The sequence below is a fragment of the Podarcis raffonei genome, chromosome 16 (genome assembly GCF_027172205.1).
Source record: "Podarcis raffonei isolate rPodRaf1 chromosome 16, rPodRaf1.pri, whole genome shotgun sequence".
Taxonomy (NCBI): Eukaryota; Metazoa; Chordata; class Lepidosauria; order Squamata; family Lacertidae; genus Podarcis; species Podarcis raffonei.
The window spans coordinates 25,945,161-25,965,600 of NC_070617.1; the positions used below are offsets into that span (position 1 = coordinate 25,945,161).

The 20,440-nt window shown below is 47.0% G+C and overlaps 2 protein-coding genes across 3 annotated transcripts; both read right to left on the reverse strand.

Moving 5' to 3' along the window:
* Nucleotides 1–84: 84 nt before the first annotated feature.
* Nucleotides 85–9,832, reverse strand: LOC128403346 (uncharacterized). Its single transcript, XM_053368048.1, has 7 exons — nucleotides 9,665–9,832; nucleotides 7,883–8,105; nucleotides 6,298–6,421; nucleotides 4,938–5,095; nucleotides 3,953–4,026; nucleotides 1,308–1,409; nucleotides 85–301 (listed from the first exon to the last, which is right to left on the reverse strand). The coding sequence occupies exons 2-7, from the start codon at nucleotides 8,102–8,104 to the stop codon at nucleotides 145–147; spliced, it is 837 nt and encodes a 278-aa protein (XP_053224023.1). The 5' UTR covers nucleotide 8,105; nucleotides 9,665–9,832; the 3' UTR covers nucleotides 85–144.
* A 3,428-nt stretch (nucleotides 9,833–13,260) lies between these two features.
* On the reverse strand, nucleotides 13,261–19,819 carry PLA2G1B (phospholipase A2 group IB). Of its 2 annotated transcripts, none has more exons than XM_053368053.1 (4): nucleotides 19,320–19,819; nucleotides 16,649–16,805; nucleotides 15,806–15,933; nucleotides 13,261–13,602 (listed from the first exon to the last, which is right to left on the reverse strand). In XM_053368053.1, the coding sequence occupies exons 1-4, from the start codon at nucleotides 19,354–19,356 to the stop codon at nucleotides 13,481–13,483; spliced, it is 444 nt and encodes a 147-aa protein (XP_053224028.1). In that variant the 5' UTR covers nucleotides 19,357–19,819; the 3' UTR covers nucleotides 13,261–13,480. The 2 variants fall into 2 exon arrangements, with proteins under 2 accessions (XP_053224028.1, XP_053224029.1); XM_053368054.1 differs by having other exon boundaries at nucleotides 19,461–19,813.
* Nucleotides 19,820–20,440: the final 621 nt, after the last annotated feature.

Below are 20,440 nucleotides of genomic sequence, written 5' to 3' on the forward strand. Positions count from 1 at the left end.
GGCAGAAAGATTTCTCCCCTCTCCCGGCCACCGGTAGCCATTTCCTCTCTGCCAGATCCGCAGCAGAGGCCACACCCCGGGAAGCAGTGTGCACCGGAGGTTTCTTTTTAATTCACACAGCATCTCCCCGTACACAAAAGTTGTTTAGGCCCCCGTCGGTTGAGAATCAGGACCCGGGTTTTCACTGTCCTCCTTCTCCTCATCTTTGCTGCCTCTGAACTTGGCCAGCACAGGCGTGTTGAAAGCTGACGTGGGGCTGGGTGAGCTCTGGGAAGATGTGGCGGCGTTGCTGGCAGCGGCCCTGGAAGGAGAGAAAACACGGCAAGTGGTGAGGCTGGTGCGTCCACCCCCCCTCGCCCCCCCAGTAGGTTGATGCTGCAAAGAAAGCTAAACAGCATAAAGGACCTAAGGAGAAACTCGCTGCATCAGGCCAGTGGCCTGTCTAGTCCAGCCTCCTGCTCTCACAGGGACCAAATGCCCCCAGGAATTCAAGAATCAGGATAGACTGCCCCTAGACCTGGAGGTTCCAGGAGAGCATAAGGAGAACCCAACTACTGTGGCAGGGCAGTGGCCCATCTGGTCCAGAATCCTGTTCCCACAGTGGCCAACCAGGTGCCCCCAAGGGGAGCCCACCAGCAGGACCCAAGTGCAAACTTGATGTTTGAAGATTGTCCAGAAAGTGGCCACAATTAATTTTTTTAATGTCATCTGTATATTGCAAAAATAGCATAATAAATTTGCAATGATATCTACAACATATGATTCATTATTAGTGGTCAGTGTACAAGTCCTTCATTTAAATAAACCAAGTGGAGTGGATTAAATAAAAATAGCAAGTGGAAACAGGACAGAACTGCTCTGTTTTGTTTAAAGCTTCCTATCTTTTTTAAAATTAGTTTTTGGTGAAGTGGCCACAATCTTGAACTATGCTGTTAAACTGGGGTGTTCCTTTCCAGGAGATAAAACCAAATGTAGCATGCAAGAGATTGAAGAGGACAAAATTCTCTCTCTTGCATAGATTGGCCATGGGAGAGGGGCTTTTTAGCTGTGATTCCTGCATTGCAGGGGGCTGGACTGGATGACCTTAGGGTGCCTTCCAACTCTACAGTTCTATGATTCTACGAACTTCTGGAGAGCCACACCTTCAGGCCTCGTGAGGAACCAGGCAAGTTTTCCTCCAGGAAACCACTGGCCCATTTTCCAGCCCCTTCCCTGGAATAAAATGCTCCCCCCCCCTTCCGTGCGTGTGTGTATTTCCCCTGTGAGAACAAAAGGTGTCACGCCAGGTCTCGGAAGGATTTCTGCACCTCGGGAAACTGGTGTATTTCAGCCTGCTTATAGAGGTGCTCCCCAGGAATGAAGGGCGGAAACCGCCGGGGTTCAGCATCACAGGGCGCAAGTCCACCATGCTGTCGGAGGAGAGACAAAATGGGGATTAGACTCAGGATGACATTGGGAAGGGAAAAGATTGTGAAAAGGATGCTGAGATCATGGGAGGTGAGGTCTCCTTGCTCTGGACTCCTCCCTGATGTGAGTAAGTCAAGGGAAGTAATAGTACTGCTTGTGGCGTTTGCCCTCCTAGGTGGGTCATAAGGAAAGGGTTAAATGAGTGTGAAGTGATTGGACAGTGGGAACCCAAGGAAAGGAGTTAGAGTTAGAGTTGTGTGGAAGTCAGTTGGGAGTTGGAGAAAGAAGAGGGAGGATAAGTCTGTGGGTTGGTAGAGTTTTGTTGCGAGAGAAAGAGAGAAACTGTTAGGAGTCAGACAGTTGGGATAATTAGTTAGAAGTTATTAGAAAGGTATAGGCCGGTATAGAAACTAAGGATAAGAAACTGACAAGAAAAATTATCTGAAACCATAAACTTGTTCATGCTTATAAAATAAACTTGATTATTTGTTTTTAATGTTAACAACTGTCTGGACTCAATGTGTACCCGAGAGAAACGGGTTGGTGGCAGCAGGGAAGTGATCGTAGTGGTGGCATAGGGACCAATAGACCGTCAAACGTCCGGGGACCCTGTGTGATCGCCACACTGCTCTATTCTGCTTTGGTCAGACCACACCTGGAATATTGTTTCCAGTTCTGGGCACCGCAATTTAAGAAGGATGTTGACAGGCCTCATGAGGAACAGTTGAGGGAGTTGAGTACAGTGTTCAAAACTCCCATTGCTCTAGGTGTGTTTTGCAACTAGGAATTTCATTAGCACGAGCAGCTTCCAAGGTCTGAGCGCAGTGCTGCGCCTATTAATCCAGATTAAAACTGCAGCATGGAAGGAAAGAAGGACCTTTTTCTACCTCCCCTTTTCCAGCTACTCTCTGAAGACTGGAGAAGAGACCTTCTTAAGAATATCAGGAGGGTGGGCCGGGGAAGGACTAGACCGTGTGAAAAATGAAGATAATATTTTAGCTGCAGTTCATTCATTTTCAGTTTTGGATTCTTGCTATAAAAAGGCACACCTAGATGTTTCGTTGTTGCACCCATAACCTTGGCTTAAGGTGCCCTTTAGCTCCTAGCTTTCGTATCTCAGTTTCTAACATTGGAGGGGTATGTTTAGCCTAGACAAAAAAAGACTGAGAGGAGATAAGATAGGCCAGGGGTCAGCAAACTTTTTCAGCAGGGGGCTGGTCTACTGTCCCTCAGACCTTGTGGGGGCCGGACTATATTTTGGGAAAAAAATTGAACAAATTCCTATGCCCCAAAAATAACCCAGAGATGCATTTTAAATACAGTGGTACCTCTGGTTACAAACTTAATTCGTTCCAGAGGTCCGTTCTTAACCTGACACCGTTCTTAACCTGAGGTAGCACTTAGCTAATGGGGCCTCCCGCTGCCGCCGTGCCGCCAGCGTGCAATTTCTGTCCTCATCCTGAGGTAAAGTTCTTAACCCGAGGTACTACTTCCAGGATAGCGGAGTCTGTAACCCAAAGTGTTTGTACCCTGAGGTGTTTGTAACCCGAAGTACCACTGTAAAAGGACACATTCTACTCATGTAAAAACACGATGATTCCCGGACCGTCCGTGGGCCGGATTTAGAAGGCGATTGAGCCGGATCCAGCCCCCGGGCCTTAGTTTGCCTACCCATATGATAGGCCATCTTCAAATATCTGTCCCATGGAAGATGGAGCAAGCTTGTTTTCTTCTGCTCTGGAGGGCTAGCAACCGAACCAATGGATTCAAATGGCCAGAAAGGAGATGGCAACAAAACTTTCTGATGGTAAGAGCCGCTTGGCAATGGGCCGGACTCCCTCGGAAGATGGTGGACCCTCCTTTGGTGGAGGTTGTAAAACAGAGGCAGGATGGCCACCTGTTGAGGATTTGTCAGCTGTGATTCCTGCGTTGCAGGAGGTCAGACGACTCTTAAGGTACCATCCAGCTCTACTATGATTCTATGAATCAACACCACAAGCTAAACAACTAAACCAGAATAAATATGCTACTCTTGTACCTGGGACATGTTGCAGGCCATACTCAAGTACTCCCCCCCCCCGAAAAAAAATATTTAGGGGTACTCTCATTTTGACTCAAGAAAATCACCATTTTATAGTTCAAATTGGGAAAAATAAATACAGTAAATGGACAAATACAGTGGACGCTCGGGTTGAGAACATGATCTGTGCCAGATGCACGTTCGCAACCCGCAGCGTTCGCAACCCGCGTCTGCACACACGCACGTTGCGATTTAGTGCTTCTGCGCATGCGCGACCGCTGAAACACAGAAGTAACCCATTCTGGTACTTCCGGGTTTCGTTGGTCTGCAACCCGAAAAACGCAACCTGAAGCGGCTGTAACCTGAGGCATGACTGTACAAAGATTCACAAAATGTTTATGGGTATGCGTACCCCGGCGTCCCCCCAGAAAAAAGCACTTCCACACCCCAATATGAAACCAGTCCAGAGTGGGGGGCCAACCAGTGTGTATCCACCCTCTCCCCTCGCCTTCAAGCCCCTTGCACCTCTTTTGATTGACGGATGACATGCCGGCCCAGAGTTGCTTCAAGTCCACGTTGGAGCCCATCGATCTCTCCATCTGTAGGGGGAATGAAAAGTAAAATTAAAAAGCTTATTAAGAGCTGCAAGAAACTGTCCTCCTAAGAAATTTGACTGCTGCTGGCACCTCCCACCAGCAGCATTTTGGGGATGGATATTTCTGGAAAAAGATGCTGTGATCATGGGAGGTGAGGTCCCCTTGCTCATTCAGCCTGATGTGGAATGGCTGAAACACTTGGGCGTGTTTATTTTTTGTATTGACTGCATTTATATTCCACTTTTCCTCTAAGGAACTCAGTGTGTCTCATGTGAATCTCTTCCTTCTCATTTCACCCTCAAAACAACCCTGTGAGGTAGTCGCCAGACGGTGACTGGTCCAAAATCACCCAGGGAGAGCTTCAAGCCTGTATGGGCGTTGGAACCCTGGTCTCCCAGGTCCTAAAGGTAAAGGTAAAGGGACCCCTGACCATTAGGTCCAGTCGTGACCGACTCTGGGGTTGCAGCGCTCATCTCGCTTTATTGGCCGAGGGAGCCAGCATACAGCTTCTGGGTCATGTGGCCAGCATGACTAAGCCGCTTCTGGCGAACCAGAGCAGCGCACGGAAACACCGTTTACCTTCCCGCCAGAGCGGTAGCTATCTATCTACTTGCACTTTGACGTGCTTTCGAACTGCTAGGTTGGCAGGAGCTCGGACCGAGCAACGGGAGCTCACCCCGTTGCGGGGATTCGAACTGCTGACCTTATGATCAGCAAGTCCTAGGTTCTGTGGTTTAACCTACAGCGCCTCCCAGGTCCTAGTTCTCCTTTAATGCCCCCACAACAACCCTGCAAGGTAGGATAGGCTGAGAGAAACCAGCTGGAGCTCCCAGGCTCAAGGGCAGCCCCACAGACAGCACATTGCAGCAGTCCAGCCTTCGAGATTACCAAGGTCTTGAGACAGAAGAACAAACCTGCTTTGGGAAGGAACCAAAGACCTTCGGCATGGGGGGAACACTCGAGTCCAGAAGCTTGGTCTGGCTGGGGCTGAATCCCCCCGATGGAATAGTCCTCCTGGGCCTCATCTCTGATGGCCTCATTGTCGACGACCTCCAGGAAGCACTCTTGGCAGCTGCAATGGAGCAAAGCTCATTTTATTTTATTTTATTTATCTATTTTAATAGGTTTTTTAAATTAAATTTTCTAAATTACATTTCAAAATATTCATTTAAACAATCTTAAATCAATGACTTCCCTTCTTCTCTTTCAGCGGTTCATCTTGCATGCCATGCAACCCTGCATATTTTGCATGAACTAAACCATTCAATAATCCATTGTTACATCTATCAAAACTTATTTGCACTGTTGAATTTATCTTGATGCTACCAGTGTTTTTAAATGAACACAGTTTTTACTCATATATTCCATAAACCATTTCCAGTCTTCTTTAAACATGCGTTCTTCTTATTCTATACAGTGGTACCTCGGGTTAAGTACTTAATTCGTTCTTAACCTGAAACTGTTCTTAACCTTAAGCACCACTTGAACTAATGGGACCTCCTGCTGCTGCCGCGCCGCCACAGCACAATTTCTGTTCTCATCCTGAAGCAAAGTTCTTAACCTGAAGCACTATTTCTGGGTTAGCAGAGTCTGTAACCTGAAGCGTATGTAACCTGAGGTACCACTGTATGTTAAATCTGCAAACTGCACGTATTCCATCAGTTTAAGTTGCCATTCTTCTTTGGTTGGGACCTCACTCGTTTTCCATTTTGGGGCTAACAAGACACGGGCTGCAGTAGTGGCATACAGAAATAGTCTTTTTTGACACCTGGGAATTTCCCTCTGAATTACCCCCACAAAAAGGACTCTGTTGTTGTCTTTTTGGAAAGTTCATTATATATATTTTGAACATTTTTTTCAGTTTATTATATATCATTTCCCAATATTTTTTTACCCTTTTACAAATCTACCACATATGATAAAACATATGCTCAACCTCGTTACATCTCCAGCACTTATCGGATTCGGACGTATACATTTTAGCAAGTCTACTCAGAGTTAAATAACATCTGTAAATCATTTTCAGGTAATTCTCCTTCAGAGAATAACATGCTGTGAAGCAAGGCTCGTTTTAAACCACAAAAAAGGTTTGAACGGACAAGTCCAGAAGGTGGTGAACTCTCCTTCCTTGGAGGTTGGACGGCCCTGTGAGAGGGATTGATGGAACCGATTGGGTGGGTGGGATGAACAGGGGGGAGCACAGGGAGAAATTGGCTGGAGGGGCAAAACCCAGGAGGCGCCAAGGGAGAGAGCGAGGAAAACAGCCAGACTTACCACGAGCGTAGTCATTGACCTTCTCCATCTCGCGTTTCAGTTGCTCCACCTTTTCCTCCATTTCCATTTCCCCAAGGGAGTTGCTGTTGTTCACGTCTCCCTGAAGCATGGAAAAGAACTTGGCCTGGAAAAGAGTCCAGAACGGGAAAGCTTGGAAGGTGTGCAGGTTTTGTGAGCCTGGAAACAGCTGCCTGCCTGAGGCGGTGAGACCCAGTAACACAGCGGACTGCGTTCCTTGAGATGGGAAGGTGATGTTAGTTCCGTTCTGAAATGTGTTGAAAAAGGAAACTCCCTGCAGTAAGAAAATTAGCACATCAGGGAGGGGGTTCTGGCCAACCCTCTCCCTGGTGTGCTAGATTTCTATTGACAGGGAAATAGTTTCATATATTCATTTCATTTACATGTTGTTATTGGATGTACATCCCACCTGCTTTCCTCCAAGGAACTCAAGGAAGTCTCTGCCTCTCCTCACTGATTGGCCACAACAACCCTGCGAGGTGGGTTAGGCCGAGAGGCAGTTTGACTGGCTCAACGTCACACTCAGCAGGATTACTGTAAATTCAACAGTATAATTTAGATTAAGATATAATAGAGAGGGGGAAACCAAATGGAGGAAATAGAACAAGCAGTTCATAAGGAACCATGTAAGGAGAAGAAGGGAAGTCGTTGGATGTACAGTGGTACCTCGGGTTAAGAACTTAATTCATTCCGGAGGTCCGTTCTTAACCTGAAACTGTTCTTAACCTGAGACACCACTTTAGCTAATGAGGCCTTCCGCTGCCGCTACGCCGCCGCTGCACAATTTCTGTTCTCATCCTGAAGCAAAGTTCTTAACCTGAGGTACTATTTCTGGGTTAGTGGAGTCTGTAACCTGAAGCGTATGAAACCTGAAGCGTATGTAACCCAAAGTACCACTGTACATTTAATTGCGGAAAAATGTATACCTGAAAATTAAAATAATAATACAGTGGTACCTCGGGTTAAGTACTTAATTCGTTCCGGAGGTCCGTTCTTAACCTGAAACTGTTCTTAACCTGAAGCACCACTTTAGCTAACGGGGCCTCCCACTGCTGCCGAGCCACCGGAGCACGATTTCTGTTCTCACCCTGAAGCAAAGTTCTTAACCTGAGGTACTATTTCTGGGTTAGTGGAGTCTGTAACCTGAAGCGTATGAAACCTGAAGTGTATGTAACCTGAGGTACCACTGTAATAAATAAATATTATACTGATGGGTGGGGGAATGAAACTTTTACAGGTGGAAACCGTATTGAACATGCGATTGTGTATAACAGCTCCAATACGATCATGAGCACAAATCACCATGAACGCACAATAAAAGGGGCACCTTGCAAAATTAGGGTAGATGTTTTACCCCGAGGCATGAGGGTAGGTTTACTAGCCTAAGACTGCCAACTTTGCTCCTTTGCATGCACAGCAGCAGCTTCTGAAGATGCCAACAGGTATGTTTTGTCTCCATAAAAGCTTCCCTTGCAGATCCCTGCAGTTGCTCTCTGCCCCCTGCCCTGGCCAGCTCATGTGATAACTCCCTTCCGGGGTCCCCTAGAGAATCCCTTCTCCCACTCACCTTCAGATATTGGGCCAAGCTGGCTCCCTCATTCTCAGCTTGCTTCCTCTTCCTCACCACCCGCTCGCAGATTCCCGGGTTCTGTTCCATCTGGGCGAAAAGGTCCTGCAGGGATTTCTGGGTGTAGCTCACAGCCTGGTTGTCAAAGTCCTGGGGGGAGATCCGCTCGCAGAAGGAGATGAGGAGCGGGCACTCGTTGTCAAACTCGTCCAGGATCTCCATCCTGCACTTGGCCAAAAGAGGAGGAGGAGGAGGCAGAACGTCAAGAGTTCAGGCAGAGCAATCCGTACGAAGAGGAGAAACCGAAACCTGTTGCATCATAGCGTTGCAAGGGACCGTGAGAGTCATCTAGTCCAACCCCCTTCAATGCCCAGTGTGGGGCTTGAACCCGTAACCTGAGCCTCATGCTCTACCCACTGAGCTGTGATCCCATGTAGCGCAAAGCTCTGATTATTGGCTGGTGGCTGTCTGAGTGTTTCGCTGGGGTGAGGATCGATGGGGCGATGTAACAGGTGCAAAGGAAGTATGATTGCTGAATGAAAACCAGTATGAACTTCAAGCAATGCAAACTGGCTAGATTTTCTGGTTGTAAGTCGCTCTGAGTTGCCTTGGGCAAGATAATGCGACTAACAAATCCCCCTCCATACTCTCTTTTAAAGCCATCCAAGCTTTTGGCCACCGCTGCTCCTGCAGCAGTAAGTTCCATAGTTCAACTGCAGACTGTCCTGAATCTTGCAACATTCAGCTTCCTCCGATATCCATCAAGTTCTAGCATGATTAGAAAAGCTTTTTTTTCTATCACCTTCCTCAACACCATGCATAATTCAATACACTTCTATATCCTGTCGCATCTTTATTGCTTTTTCTCTAAATCCCAACCCCCCCCCCAAATAAATAAATTAGCACCCCACCCTCTGGCCAGGCCAGCCTCATTGAGATGAAACACCTCCTCAGGTCTATTGTCACTCTGCCAAAATCCCTCAAGACCACCAGTCTGCGTTTAAAAGGGCCCAAGACCTTTTGCAATCTGGCCAGGGCAAATTGAATTTATAACTAGCAGCTTCCAGATGTTTTGCACTACAACTCCCATCAGCCCCAGCCCACGTGGCGTTATAATGGTGGGGGCTGATGGGAGTTGTAGTCCAACCAAGTCCGGGGAGCAGCTTCTGAACTTCTGACATCCCAGGGTTGCCCACTGAAGCAACGAAGGTGGTGGGGAAGTACCTGTCAGCCCACTGAGAGCACCCCCCCAAAAAACCCAGTAACCCAAATCTATTCCTCCCACGGAGCAAAGGTTTCCCAAATTGCAGAATCGTAGAGTTGGAAGAGATCCAGAGAGTCATCTAGCTCAACCCGTTGCAGGATAAAATAAAAATGTCCAGATAAGGCCACAGAAGCCATTATCTAGAAACAAAATATTCTATAGCGAAACCCTGCTGAGCATTGTAAAAACTGTATTTAATTTTAAATTGCTGCAACGCACCCTGGGACCTGATGCTGAAGGGAGAACAACAAATTTTAATGAGGATGGTGAAATAATAATAATTATTATTATTATTATTATTATTATTATTATTATTATTATTATTATTACTATTACTATTATTATTACTATTACTATTATTATTAATGTTCTGAGTGGCCTCCTTGAAACTCAGAGCAGCTCCGAGGAGGCGTGGCTTGCACACAGCCCCCGCTTAAACCCTGGCAAGTGGGCGGGCCCCTGTGCAACCCTAGGGGCGTGGCTTATCGTTCTTTTCCCAGGAGAGGGGCGTGGCTTACTTTTTCCCCACGTGCGCTGCCTTGGTTGGTGCCTGGTGGGCGGCTGATGGGTGGGCGGCGCTGCCGGGCTTGCATCTGCCCGCCCCCGTCCTGCCCTCTCCGCCTCCTCCAGCAACAGCTGCTGCTCCTGCCCCGTCGGGACGCCCCACATTGTGACACAGACCTGGGGGGGGGGGCTTTGCTCTCCCTGCCGTCCGCTCCTCCTCACGTGCAAATCAGCCCCCCGGCCCGAGGACAGGGGAGGTTGGAAGGGGACGGGAGGAGAATCAATAACCCCGACCCTCTATTTTCTTCAGACGGAGAGGTGCCGGGGCTCCGGGAATGCAGCCGCAAAAGCGCCCCTGGGGGTTGTATGTGCGGACTGATTCCGCGCCCCGCCCCTTTCCCCGTTTTTGCAATCGGTGGAGAGGAGGCAAAATGCACTCTGCGTGTGCTCCGAGGCCGTCTCGCTGTAGGTTGAATCCCCAGTGGCATTAACATAAGGCTGAGACTATCCCATGCCTGAAACTGAGAGGAGATATGAAAGGTAAAGGGACCCCTGACCATTAGGTCCAGTCGTGACCGACTCTGGGGTTGTTGCGCTCATCTCGCTTTATTGGCTGAGGGAGCCGGCGTACAGCTTCCGGGTCATGTGGCCAGCAGGACTAAGCCGCTTGTGGAGAACCAGAGCAGCGCACGGAAACGCTGTTTACCTTCCCACCAGAGCGGTACCTATTTATCTACTTGCACTTTAACATGCTTTCGAACTGCTAGGTTGGCAGGAGCAGGGACCGAGCAACGGGAGCTCACCCCGTCACGGGGATTCAAACCGCCAACCTTCTGATCCGCAAGTCCTAGGCTCTGTGGTTTAACCCACAGTGCCACCCGCGTCCCTATTAACAGATAAGGCTGGGAATATCCCATGCCTGAAACTGAGAGGAGATATGATAGCCATCTTCAAATATGCTGTCACTTGGAAGATGGAGCAAGTTTGTTTTCTCTGGTCCGGAAGGTAGGCTTCGAACCAATGGCTTCAAGTTACAAGAAAGGAGATTTTGACTAAACATCAGGAAGAGCTGTTCGGCAGTGGCACGGTCTCCCTTGGAAGGTTGCGGGTTCTCCTTCATTGGAGGTTTTCAAGCCGAGGTTGGATGGCCACCTGTCATGGATGCTTTAGCTGAGATTCCTGCATTGCAGGGGGCTGGACTAGATGACCCTTGGGGTTCCCTTCCAACTCTACAATTCTATGATTCTGTGAAACCCTGGACTTGGAGAGCTGCTGCCAGCCAGTGTCTGCAGTGCTCAGCCAGATGGAATAACAGGCAGCCGACTTATACCGAGTCAGGCCTATTTAATTCAGCTGTGTCTTTTTTAGAACCATGAGGACTAGAATCTCCCATTTATTTTTAGGGGAAGGGCTGTAACTCAGCGGCGGAGCATCTGCCTTCCACGACGAAGGTCCCAAGCACAGCCCCCAGCAGCATCTCTAGGTACAACCAGGAATGTCCCTTGCCTGAAACCCTGGAAAGCTGCTGTCAGTCAGTGTTAACAATACTGAGCTAGATGGACTGTGGTGTCACCGGGATAAGGCGGCTTACTGAGATAGAGAAAGGGTTGTGGCTCCATAGCAGATCAGGAGGGTTCCAGGTTCAAACTTGCCAGGTTTTCAGATGGGACATTCCCAGTCCTACCTGGGGAGGCCATTTTGGATAAACCCGAGGCCTTCTGAATGCAGAGCAGATGCTCTCCCACTGCACTCTGACCCTTTTTGTCCTCTCTGTGGCAGCAGGGCAGGCTGGCATCCCTCTGCAGGAGTTGGGAAAGGCATCTGTGCCAAGGCAATGAGCGTGCCTTTCCTCTTATGCAGAAAAGAGGAAACAGGCTTTGATGCTCCACACGAACATAAGAAGAGCCTGCTGGATCAGGCCAATGGCCTTTCTAGTACAGTGGTACCTCAGGTTAAGTATTTAATTCGTTCCGGAGGTCTGTTCTTAACCTGAAACTGTTCTTAACCTGAAGCACCACTTTAGCTAATGGGGCCTCCTGCTGCTGCCGCACCGCCGGAGCCCGATTTCTGTTCTTATCCTGCAGCAAGGTTCTTAACCTGAAGCACTATATTTCTGGGTTGGCAGAGTGTGTAACCTGAAGCGTATGTAACCTGAAGCATATGTAACCTGAGGTACCACTATACAGCATCCTGTCCATACAGTGGCCAGGATAGTTAAGAAAGCCCAACAGAGACTTCATCTCCTCAGAGTATTGAGAAAGAATAATGTCAATCAACATTTGATGATCTCCTTCTACCAGTCCACAATAGAAAGTGTCCTTTCATACTGCATCACGGTGTGGTACGCTGGTTTGACATCATCTGATAGGAAGTGCCCACAGAGGGTGGTGAATACAGCACAAGACATTATGCCCGTGAATCCGCTGGATGAAATAGCGGAAGAATGTTGCCTCTGGAGAGTGACGGAAATTCTCAGGGATGATTCACACCCTGGCCAGCACTTTCTCGATCTCCTGCCCTCAGGCAGAAGATATAGAAGCATGATTAGTCACACCAACAGGGTAAAGAACAGCTTCTATCCGTGGGCTGTTAGGCTGCTGAATGAAAAGATAACAACAGGGCAACTGACTTTCGGGTTCGGTGGGTGTGCGTCAGTAAATGAGGGGAATTAAGACTAAGAGAGCTGAGTGGGGGGTGCTCATGTAATCTCACTGTATACACGTTGTACAAGTGACAATAAAGTATTTCAGTTTCCAACCAGATGCCTCCATGGGAAACCAGCAAGCAGGACTCGAACACCAGAACACTCTCATTTCCTGTGGTTTCTGGCAACTGAGATTCAGAAGTGGTGCTGTCTCCAACCTTGGAGCCTGAGCACAGCCATCGCAGTGAGTAGCCACCGATAGCCCTCTCCTCCGTGAATTTGTCCAATCTTCTTTTAAAGCAATTCTATGAGTCTAATGGGATGCGGGTGGTGCTGTGGTCTAAACCACAGAGCCTAGGGCTTGCCAACCGGAAGTTCAGCAGTTCGAATCCCCACAGCTGGATGAGTTCCTGTTGCTTGGTCCCTGCTCCTGCGAACCTAGCTGTTCGAAAGCACACCAGTGCAAGCAGATAAATAGGTACCACTCTGGCGGGAAGGTAAACGGCGATTCCGTGCGCTGCTCTGGTTTGCCAGAAGCAGCTTAGTCATGCTGGCCACATGACCCAGAAGCTGTCTGTGGACAAAGGCCGGCTCCCTTGGCCTACAGAGCGAGATGAGCGTGCAACCCCAGAGTCATCTGCAACTGGACCTAATGCTCGGGGTACCTTTACTTATGAGTCTATAAGTCCCAAATGCTACAGCTTTTCTTCACAGGACAGTCAATCCCCTTCATCATTTGCATTTCCCTTTTCCAACTCTATGATATCCTTTTTGAGGCGAGGCACCCAGAACTGCAGCTGCAACATAGATTTGTACAACAACCCTTTCATAACACCAGTTTTATTTTCAATTCCTTTCCTAAGGATAACCCCTAGCATGGAATTATTTTATTACTCAGGGTGGAGGCAGGAGCCCCCTTGTGGTAGAAGACTCCATTCACAAACACACACACCCTGCCCCAGTTGGTTTGTTTGTTCATTCATTCATTTATTATTTGCACATTTAAAGGATTTCAGGGAACCACCCACCCACCAGCACACCTTCATAAAAAATCACATGAAACAATCCTCCTAAATTTGCGGCTGCAAACAAACTCAGCACGAAGCTTTCTTTTAAGCCGGGTCTCCGATAGCTCCCCTGCTTGAGGAGCCTGCAAAGGGCCTTTTGAACTGGGTTGCCCCAAACATCACTTGCAGAATTTGCTGGTATCCAGGTTCTTGTAATTCTTGTTGTACGGAGCCCCCGCAAAACAGATGGCGGCGCTGCGGTCACAGTTACAGATGAAAGCCTCACACTCATTATTCTTTTCTGGAGAAAGAAGATTTGGGAGAAGACGGGGGAATCAGGAGTTCAGGTGCGCTTGAGCCCAGGTAACCCACCCTCTCCCTTTTAGGAAAGTAAATACTGCCCACGACCTCCTGGGGACACAGTCCCCAAATACCTTTGAAACTGCCAGAGTTTAGGTCAGTTACCAGTGGACTTCTGAGTTTGATTCAAAGTGGTAGTAGCACAAGCATATAACGTCGTAAGTGGCTTGAGACGCAAGTTAACCAAACAAGTCCCTTCCCCAATAACAACCATCAGCAGGTGAGGTCTCGGTGGTGGTGCCTCTGCCACGAGGGGTTGCTGACCCCCCTCCCCCTGACAGGGCCTTTTTGGTGGTGACTCCATGTTTGTGGGATGCAGCTGCTTCCCTCGTTACTGACTTTCAAGGGGAATTTAAAAACATTCCTGTTTCCCCAAGTGCGCTGGGTGGTTGAAGAATACTGCTCCTGGCAACCGAGAGATCACTGGATGAGAAAATGCTTTAAACTGTTTTTAGAAAGTTTGGAAGCATGGGCGTAGCCAGCAGAGTGCAGAGGGAGCAGCTACCTCCCCCCATCAAATAAATAAAAATACTTAACTGACCAATTGCATCGTTCCCCCTAAAATAAATCCTGGCTACACCAGGTTATATTTTCTGAGAATCCTCCGGAAAAATAATCTCTCAAAGGGCCTGTTGATGGCATTTTACCATTGTACTGTTGAGAGTGTATTAACTTATGGTCTGTGTGGTTTGGGAGCTGCATGGTCAGGGGGAAAACCAATGCTGTCCAGGGTTGTAAAGACTGCAGAGAGAATAATTGGGTGCACTCTTCCCACCTTGGATCAAATCTACGCTTCCAGGTATCATAAGAAAGCTGCAGGATAGTGCGCACCCCGGAAATGATCTCTTTCAGCTTCTGCCTCCTGGAAGAAGGTACAGGGTTATAAAGACTAGGACTAGCCGCCTGAGAAACAGTTTCTATTCAAATGCGATTTTGGTTTTAAACGCAGTGTAAGGTAGTCTCTATGGGAGTATATTGTATTTAATTATGGGGTATCAGAGTTTTTAGGGGGCTAACCAGGCTGGGATAGCTGGGATAGCAGGCTTGTTGGTTTTTGAATGTCTGATGTAAATTTTTTCGATTTTGTTGTTCTGCATTGGACAATGACAATAAAGATTATCGTATCGTATTGTTTGGGAGAAAGAATGGATGGATGTGTTTGCTCCTTTGGGAGGAAGTGCAGAATATAAATTGAATGAATGAATGAACAAGAACTTAAGAAAAGCCTACTGAATCAGACCAATGGCCCATCTGGTCCACTATCCTGCTCTCACAGTGGCGGCAGAGCATAGCCAATAGAGCTAATAGCCATTTATAGCCTCCTCCATGAATTTGCATGTTTTAAAGCTGTCTAGGTTGGTGGCTGTTATTGTCTCCTGCAGGAGGGCATTCCATAGATTAGTTATGTGTTGCATGAACAGCTGCTTCCTTTTAGGTGTCCTGGATCTTCAACAGTGGTTCCACTAATCCACACAAACCCTTCAGCCTGAAATTGCCCTCATTCACTCACTCCCTTTGTAAGGCAGATTCAGTTGACCTAAACGCTTGCACGCCAGTGTCTCTGTATCGTCCTCACATATTTTCCGACCACATCTGATTTGTAATCATAGGAATAAACCAGTTTCCCAAACTTGGGTCTCCAGCTGGTTTTTGGGCTACAACTCCCATCATCCCTGGCTAGCAGGACCAGTGGCCAGGGATGATGGGAATTGTAGTCTATGAGAAGCTGGAGACCCAAGTTTGAGAAGCCCTGGCATAAACCTTTAACTATACCAGGCATTAGGAAACGGGCCTTCCAGGTGTTGCTGGATTCCAACTCCCATTAGCCAGAGCAGGCATGATGGGAGTTGTAGTTCAGCCATGTCTGGAGGGCACCAGCTTGGGGAAAGGGGGGTCTGACAGCACAAGCCTGGGACCAGATCCAGGGTTATAGAATCATAGAATTGTAGAGTTGGTAGAAGGGACCCCAGGGGTCTTCTACAATGCAGGAATTGTATCTGAAGAATCCCTGAGAAGTGGCCATCCAAGCTATGTTTCAAAACCTCAAGTGACAGAGAATCTGTTCCACTTGCGGGGAAGAAAGCCATGTGCATTACCAACTGTGCCAGAGCCTCTGCTAAGCGTGGCATATGAAGTGCATTTACCTGTACAGGTGATTTCGGTGCCAGAGCAGGTGTAGGAGTAAGTCTTTGTGTAAGGATTATCCAGGATGAAAGTGCAGTCCGGGTGCTTCTTGGCTGCGGAATAGCAGTTGTCGTGGATTTGGCAGCAGCTGCTCAGGAAGCAAAAGGAAAAAGAAAAAGATTCAGAACAGTTCTCCGGGCGCCTGACACAAATTCAGAAAGCTTTCTTGCTGGAAGAGACCAAGCTCTACCTAATCCAGAGAGTGGCAAGGCATCCGGAAGAATTAAGAAGTCAAGACAACAGACTTTTTATAAAAGAATGGAAATGGTTTGCTGAATATTTGCAGATAAATTGTAAACAGATAAGAACATTGGCAGGATTATTGTAATAACCTTCAGTTTTATAAGAGTATATATTTGAAGTAGATAAATAAATAAATAAATAAATAAATAAGCAAATTAAGTTAATTTCGGATATGCAGAAGATATTAAAAAATAAATTTAAAGAACTGCAGAAAGAGGGGGGAAGGAAGTCAAGTTTTGAAACGTTAAAATGGTCGTAAAATTAGTGAAATGTATAAACCTGAAGAGCATCAATATATTTAAAAAAAAAAGAGTGAGTGAGTGGCAAGGCAGGTTCTTCCCAGAAAATGGCCTTCTGCAACCAAATGCCTTTCAGGTGCTTTGACTACAACTCCCATCATGCTGCGCTGTCCAGGCCTGATGGGAGTTGTAGTCCAAAACATTTGGAAGCCAGACAGTTGGGGACGTTTGCTCCAGCGGGACCTCCCATCTCAAAATCACAATGAGAATACACAATGGTGAGCAGAGGGTTTGAGTGCTTTAAGAAAGATGGCTGCTTACGTGTCCAGGGCATCAACTGGCGTCCCGCTGCCCCCCAAGCCGCAGTAGCAGCCATAGTTGTTGTAATCCCTGAGGGGGTCACTGGATGGCATGGTGCATTTGATCATGTTACGGAATTGCCACAGGTTCCGGAGGACAGAAGCATGGGCAGTGCCCACTAGGAAACAAAGCGACACACATTCACACAAAAACTTCTCAGAGGACGGTGCATGATCAGAGAGCCTTTCGAAAGCTCCTGTGAGTACGTATCTTTCTTTGGATTTAGGTAGTTATTCCCACCTTTTCAATGGCTGTATGTTTAACTTTGCATTTCAGTTCCTTGTTTATTTTTTTATTTTTTATTATTTCCAAAACCAAAAAAAGAAAAATTACAAACATTAAATTCAACATCCATATTTATTTTCTAACATAAGCCTATTACATAATTAACTAAATTAAAGTATACCTAATTACTCTAAACTTCTCTTTGCTGTATACAAATACAACACAGTTAGAAATTTTATGTTAAAGCTTTTATATTATAAATAATATTTCAAATTCCCCTATACCCCCGTTCCCCTTCACCCATGTGTGATCTCAAATTTTTTTAACTTCTTCCGTCTTGTGTTATTATAATTTAATCATTGTTCAATTGATTCTTTTATTATTGCCTTGCTTACCCCTGCACATTTTACACATTATCGCATTTCAATTCCTTTGCTCTTTAAAATGTATTTATTTCAGTTACTTTGCTCTTTAAAATGTATTTATTGTTCCAGTGGCTTGAACTTACCACCTTGAAGCTAAGGGTCTTATGACTGACTGACTGACTGAGCTGTCCAAGCCATGAACAGTGCCAGAAACAAACTACTGTAAATACTTCTGCCTGAACTCTGGGCATGCAGAGTTGCACTGGACATGAAGCATTGCAACAGGCATACTCCTTGGAAAAGCACAGGACTCTGCTGAGCTTGTGCAGCAGGAGCAATGGAAGGGCCCAGACATGCTCAAGGTCAGGCTTCCTCAACCTCAGCCCTCCAGATGTTTTTGGCCTACAACTCCCATGATCCCTAGCTAGCAGGACCAGTGGTCAGGGATGATGGGAATTGTAGTCTCAAAACATCTGGAGGGCCGAGGTTGAGGAAGCCTGCTCAAGGTAGAGACTCACTGGAAAGAGAGAGGGCCAGAGCAGGAACTCATACAGAGATGTGGCTTACAGTTTGGGCTCCTAGGAACTCTTTGGCAGATTTAACACATCACTTTGCTTCAACTGCCCCCAGCGTGCAAGTCTGGGAATTACCAGGTTAGAGTTGTGCTTCCCAGCTGGCCAAGCAAGAAGGGAAGGCATGCAACACTGGAACAAGAGAGACTTTAGAGCATGGGTGTAGCAGAGGGTTGGGTACATGGAGTGCAGCTGCACCCCTGAAACGAGTAAAACAATAAAAATAACTAACTGACCAATCGCATCCAGATTCTGCACCCCCAACAAAAGTCCTGCCCCCCCCCGCAACATAAATCCTGGATACACCCATTCTTCAAGAGGTACACAGAATACCATTCATACGCCAGGGTGCTTTAAATATTATAAAACTCTTGCTCGGGGTGTGATAGGAATTTTATGGTCTTAGATATATGGTAATGTTCATAACTGCACATACATAGATCAACACAGGAAGACCAACCTGGAACCATTTTGATTCCTAAACTGACCAAATCCTTTCTCTGCAAGGTTAAACTGGAAAAGCCTCCCCATTGTCTCTTTCCTCACAAATCCTGTCTCAAGGATATGTCTGTTTGAATAAGGTGTGAGCCTGTGACCTGGTCCAGGAAATAAGTATTTTACCACTACAAAAGAATGGCCAGGCTCCCCAGGCAATCCAATCAAGTAACTTGCCAGACAGGAGATAAACTGTGACAGGAGAAAAACAACATTTAAATTTCTGTGATGTAGGTGGGATGTATCTGAGGGGTGGTCTTAGGTTACACCCCTTCTGTGATGTATGTGTAATGTTTCTGGGGGTGGTCTTGATCTAGAGGATGGGAATTTCAAAAGTCTTTATAAGGTCTTACACACCTTGGTTCTGGGTCCTCCTCCTCTCCTGCGTGTGAGGGGAGCACCCTGTTGCAACAGATCAATAAAGATCAAGCTTACTAGCTGCTTTGCTTCTCAATATTCTCTGGTTGGCCTCTGTTATTTTCTCCTACCAATAGGGAACCTATGTAAGGACTCTATATGGGCTCTTGGATACCCCATAAGGGAAAAGGGCATATTTTTATTTACAACAGGGGTAAATTGTATCCAATGATTTCAAAGAAAAGCAAGAAAACTGTCTTCCAGACCACCTCAAAAACATTTTTAGAAATTTCCCCCATGAAGGGGCTTGTGCAATATTACAGAGATTAGATCACATACAGCGGTTTACACTCCAAATGCTTGTGATTGCAATATTTCGCTTGCAAAAAATGGGGACTTCTAAAGTGGAAGGAGGAAGGAGCCACCCAGAAGGCTTTTTTTTGCTTTTTAAAGGTACCCATTGTCTGAATCAGACATACAGATGGTTTCCTCTAAATCCACAAGTTTATTGCACCACTCAAATAGCAAAAAAAACACCCTAAAAACACCACCTTTCCAGGCCGATCAGAATGCATCTGCAAAGCAAGGAATTCACAACTTCACTGGGTTGCAACTCACCTGATGCCAGGAGAACTAGGAGGAGGGCGAGGTTCATTTCGTCAGGTGTCCCAGTCCTAGTGGCCGTCCTTCACTTCCCTGAATCTTTATACCCTGCCCTCCCCTTGGCACCTGGATCCGAGATAAGAGTGCCCTGTTTACCTTTCTATAAGCATCCTTCTTCCGTTAGAGGTTGATCGGGGTGGTGGCTTGAGTGTCAAGCAAGGCCAGTGGAAAAGCAGCCGTTTGCCTTTCCAATACGAAGCTTAGCCTTCCCTAAAGAGGAATCTCATTTCAAAAACACCCATTTAAAAACATAACCCTGGTGGTCTTTCCACCACACTGCGCTCTACATGGGGCTAATTTTGAAGGTGACCCGGAAACTACAACTAATCCAGAATGCGGCAGCTAGACTGGTGACTGGGAGTGGCCACCGAGACCACATAACACCAGTCTTTAAAGGCCTATATTGGCTCCCAGTACGTTTCCGAGCACAATTCAAAGTGTTGGTGTTGACCTTTAAAGCCCTAAACGGCCTCGGCCCACTAGACTTGAAGGAGCGTCTCCACCCCCATCGTTCTGCCCAGACACTGAGGTCCAGTGCTGAGGGCCTTCTGGCGGTTCCCTCCCTGCGAGAAGCCAAGTTACAGGGAACCAGGCAGAGGGCCTTCTTGGTAGTGGCACCCACCCTGTGGAACCCCCTCCCACCAGATGTCAAAGAGAAGAACTACTACCAGATTTTTAGAAGACATCTGAAGGCAGCCCTGTTTAGGGGAGCTTTTAATGTTTAACAGACTACTATATTTTAATGCTTTGTTGGAAGCTGCCCAGAGTGGCTGGGGAAACCCAGCCAGATGGGCGGGGTATAAATAGTAAATTCTATTCTATTCTATTCTATTCTATTCACCACTTGATTCAAGCTGGGACTCAACCCACATAGCCAGTTTTTGTTGCCAGGACTAATCCTGGAAGGAATAGCAAAGGAGAACAGTTGCTGGATGCAAAACAGCTTAAATTAGGATTCCCGGGCAATGGGCAAAGCAAATCCCAAATTCCTCCTGCCCCAGGTTGTCTGTTTTAGAACTATAAGGGCCAGGTTGCCCCTGCCAGACTCCCCTGTTGTTTTGGACTACAACTCCCAT

Excerpts from the sequence above, each read along its gene's own strand:
- LOC128403346 (XM_053368048.1), bottom strand. The coding sequence starts at position 8,104 with ATGGAGATCCTGGACGAGTTTGACAACGAGTGCCCGCTCCTCATCTCC. Across the intron at positions 6,422-7,882 it reads GCTTGGCCCAATATCTGAAG|GCCAAGTTCTTTTCCATGCT; the intron begins GTGAGTGGGAGA and ends ACTCTTTTCCAG. Across the intron at positions 5,096-6,297 it reads GGTCAATGACTACGCTCGTG|CTGCCAAGAGTGCTTCCTGG; the intron begins GTAAGTCTGGCT and ends GCTCCATTGCAG.
- PLA2G1B (XM_053368053.1), bottom strand. The coding sequence starts at position 19,356 with ATGAACCTCGCCCTCCTCCTAGTTCTCCTGGCATCAG. Across the intron at positions 16,806-19,319 it reads CCTAGTTCTCCTGGCATCAG|TGGGCACTGCCCATGCTTCT; the intron begins GTGAGTTGCAAC and ends TTTGTTTCCTAG. Across the intron at positions 13,603-15,805 it reads CACCGAAATCACCTGTACAG|AAAAGAATAATGAGTGTGAG; the intron begins GTAAATGCACTT and ends TTCTTTCTCCAG.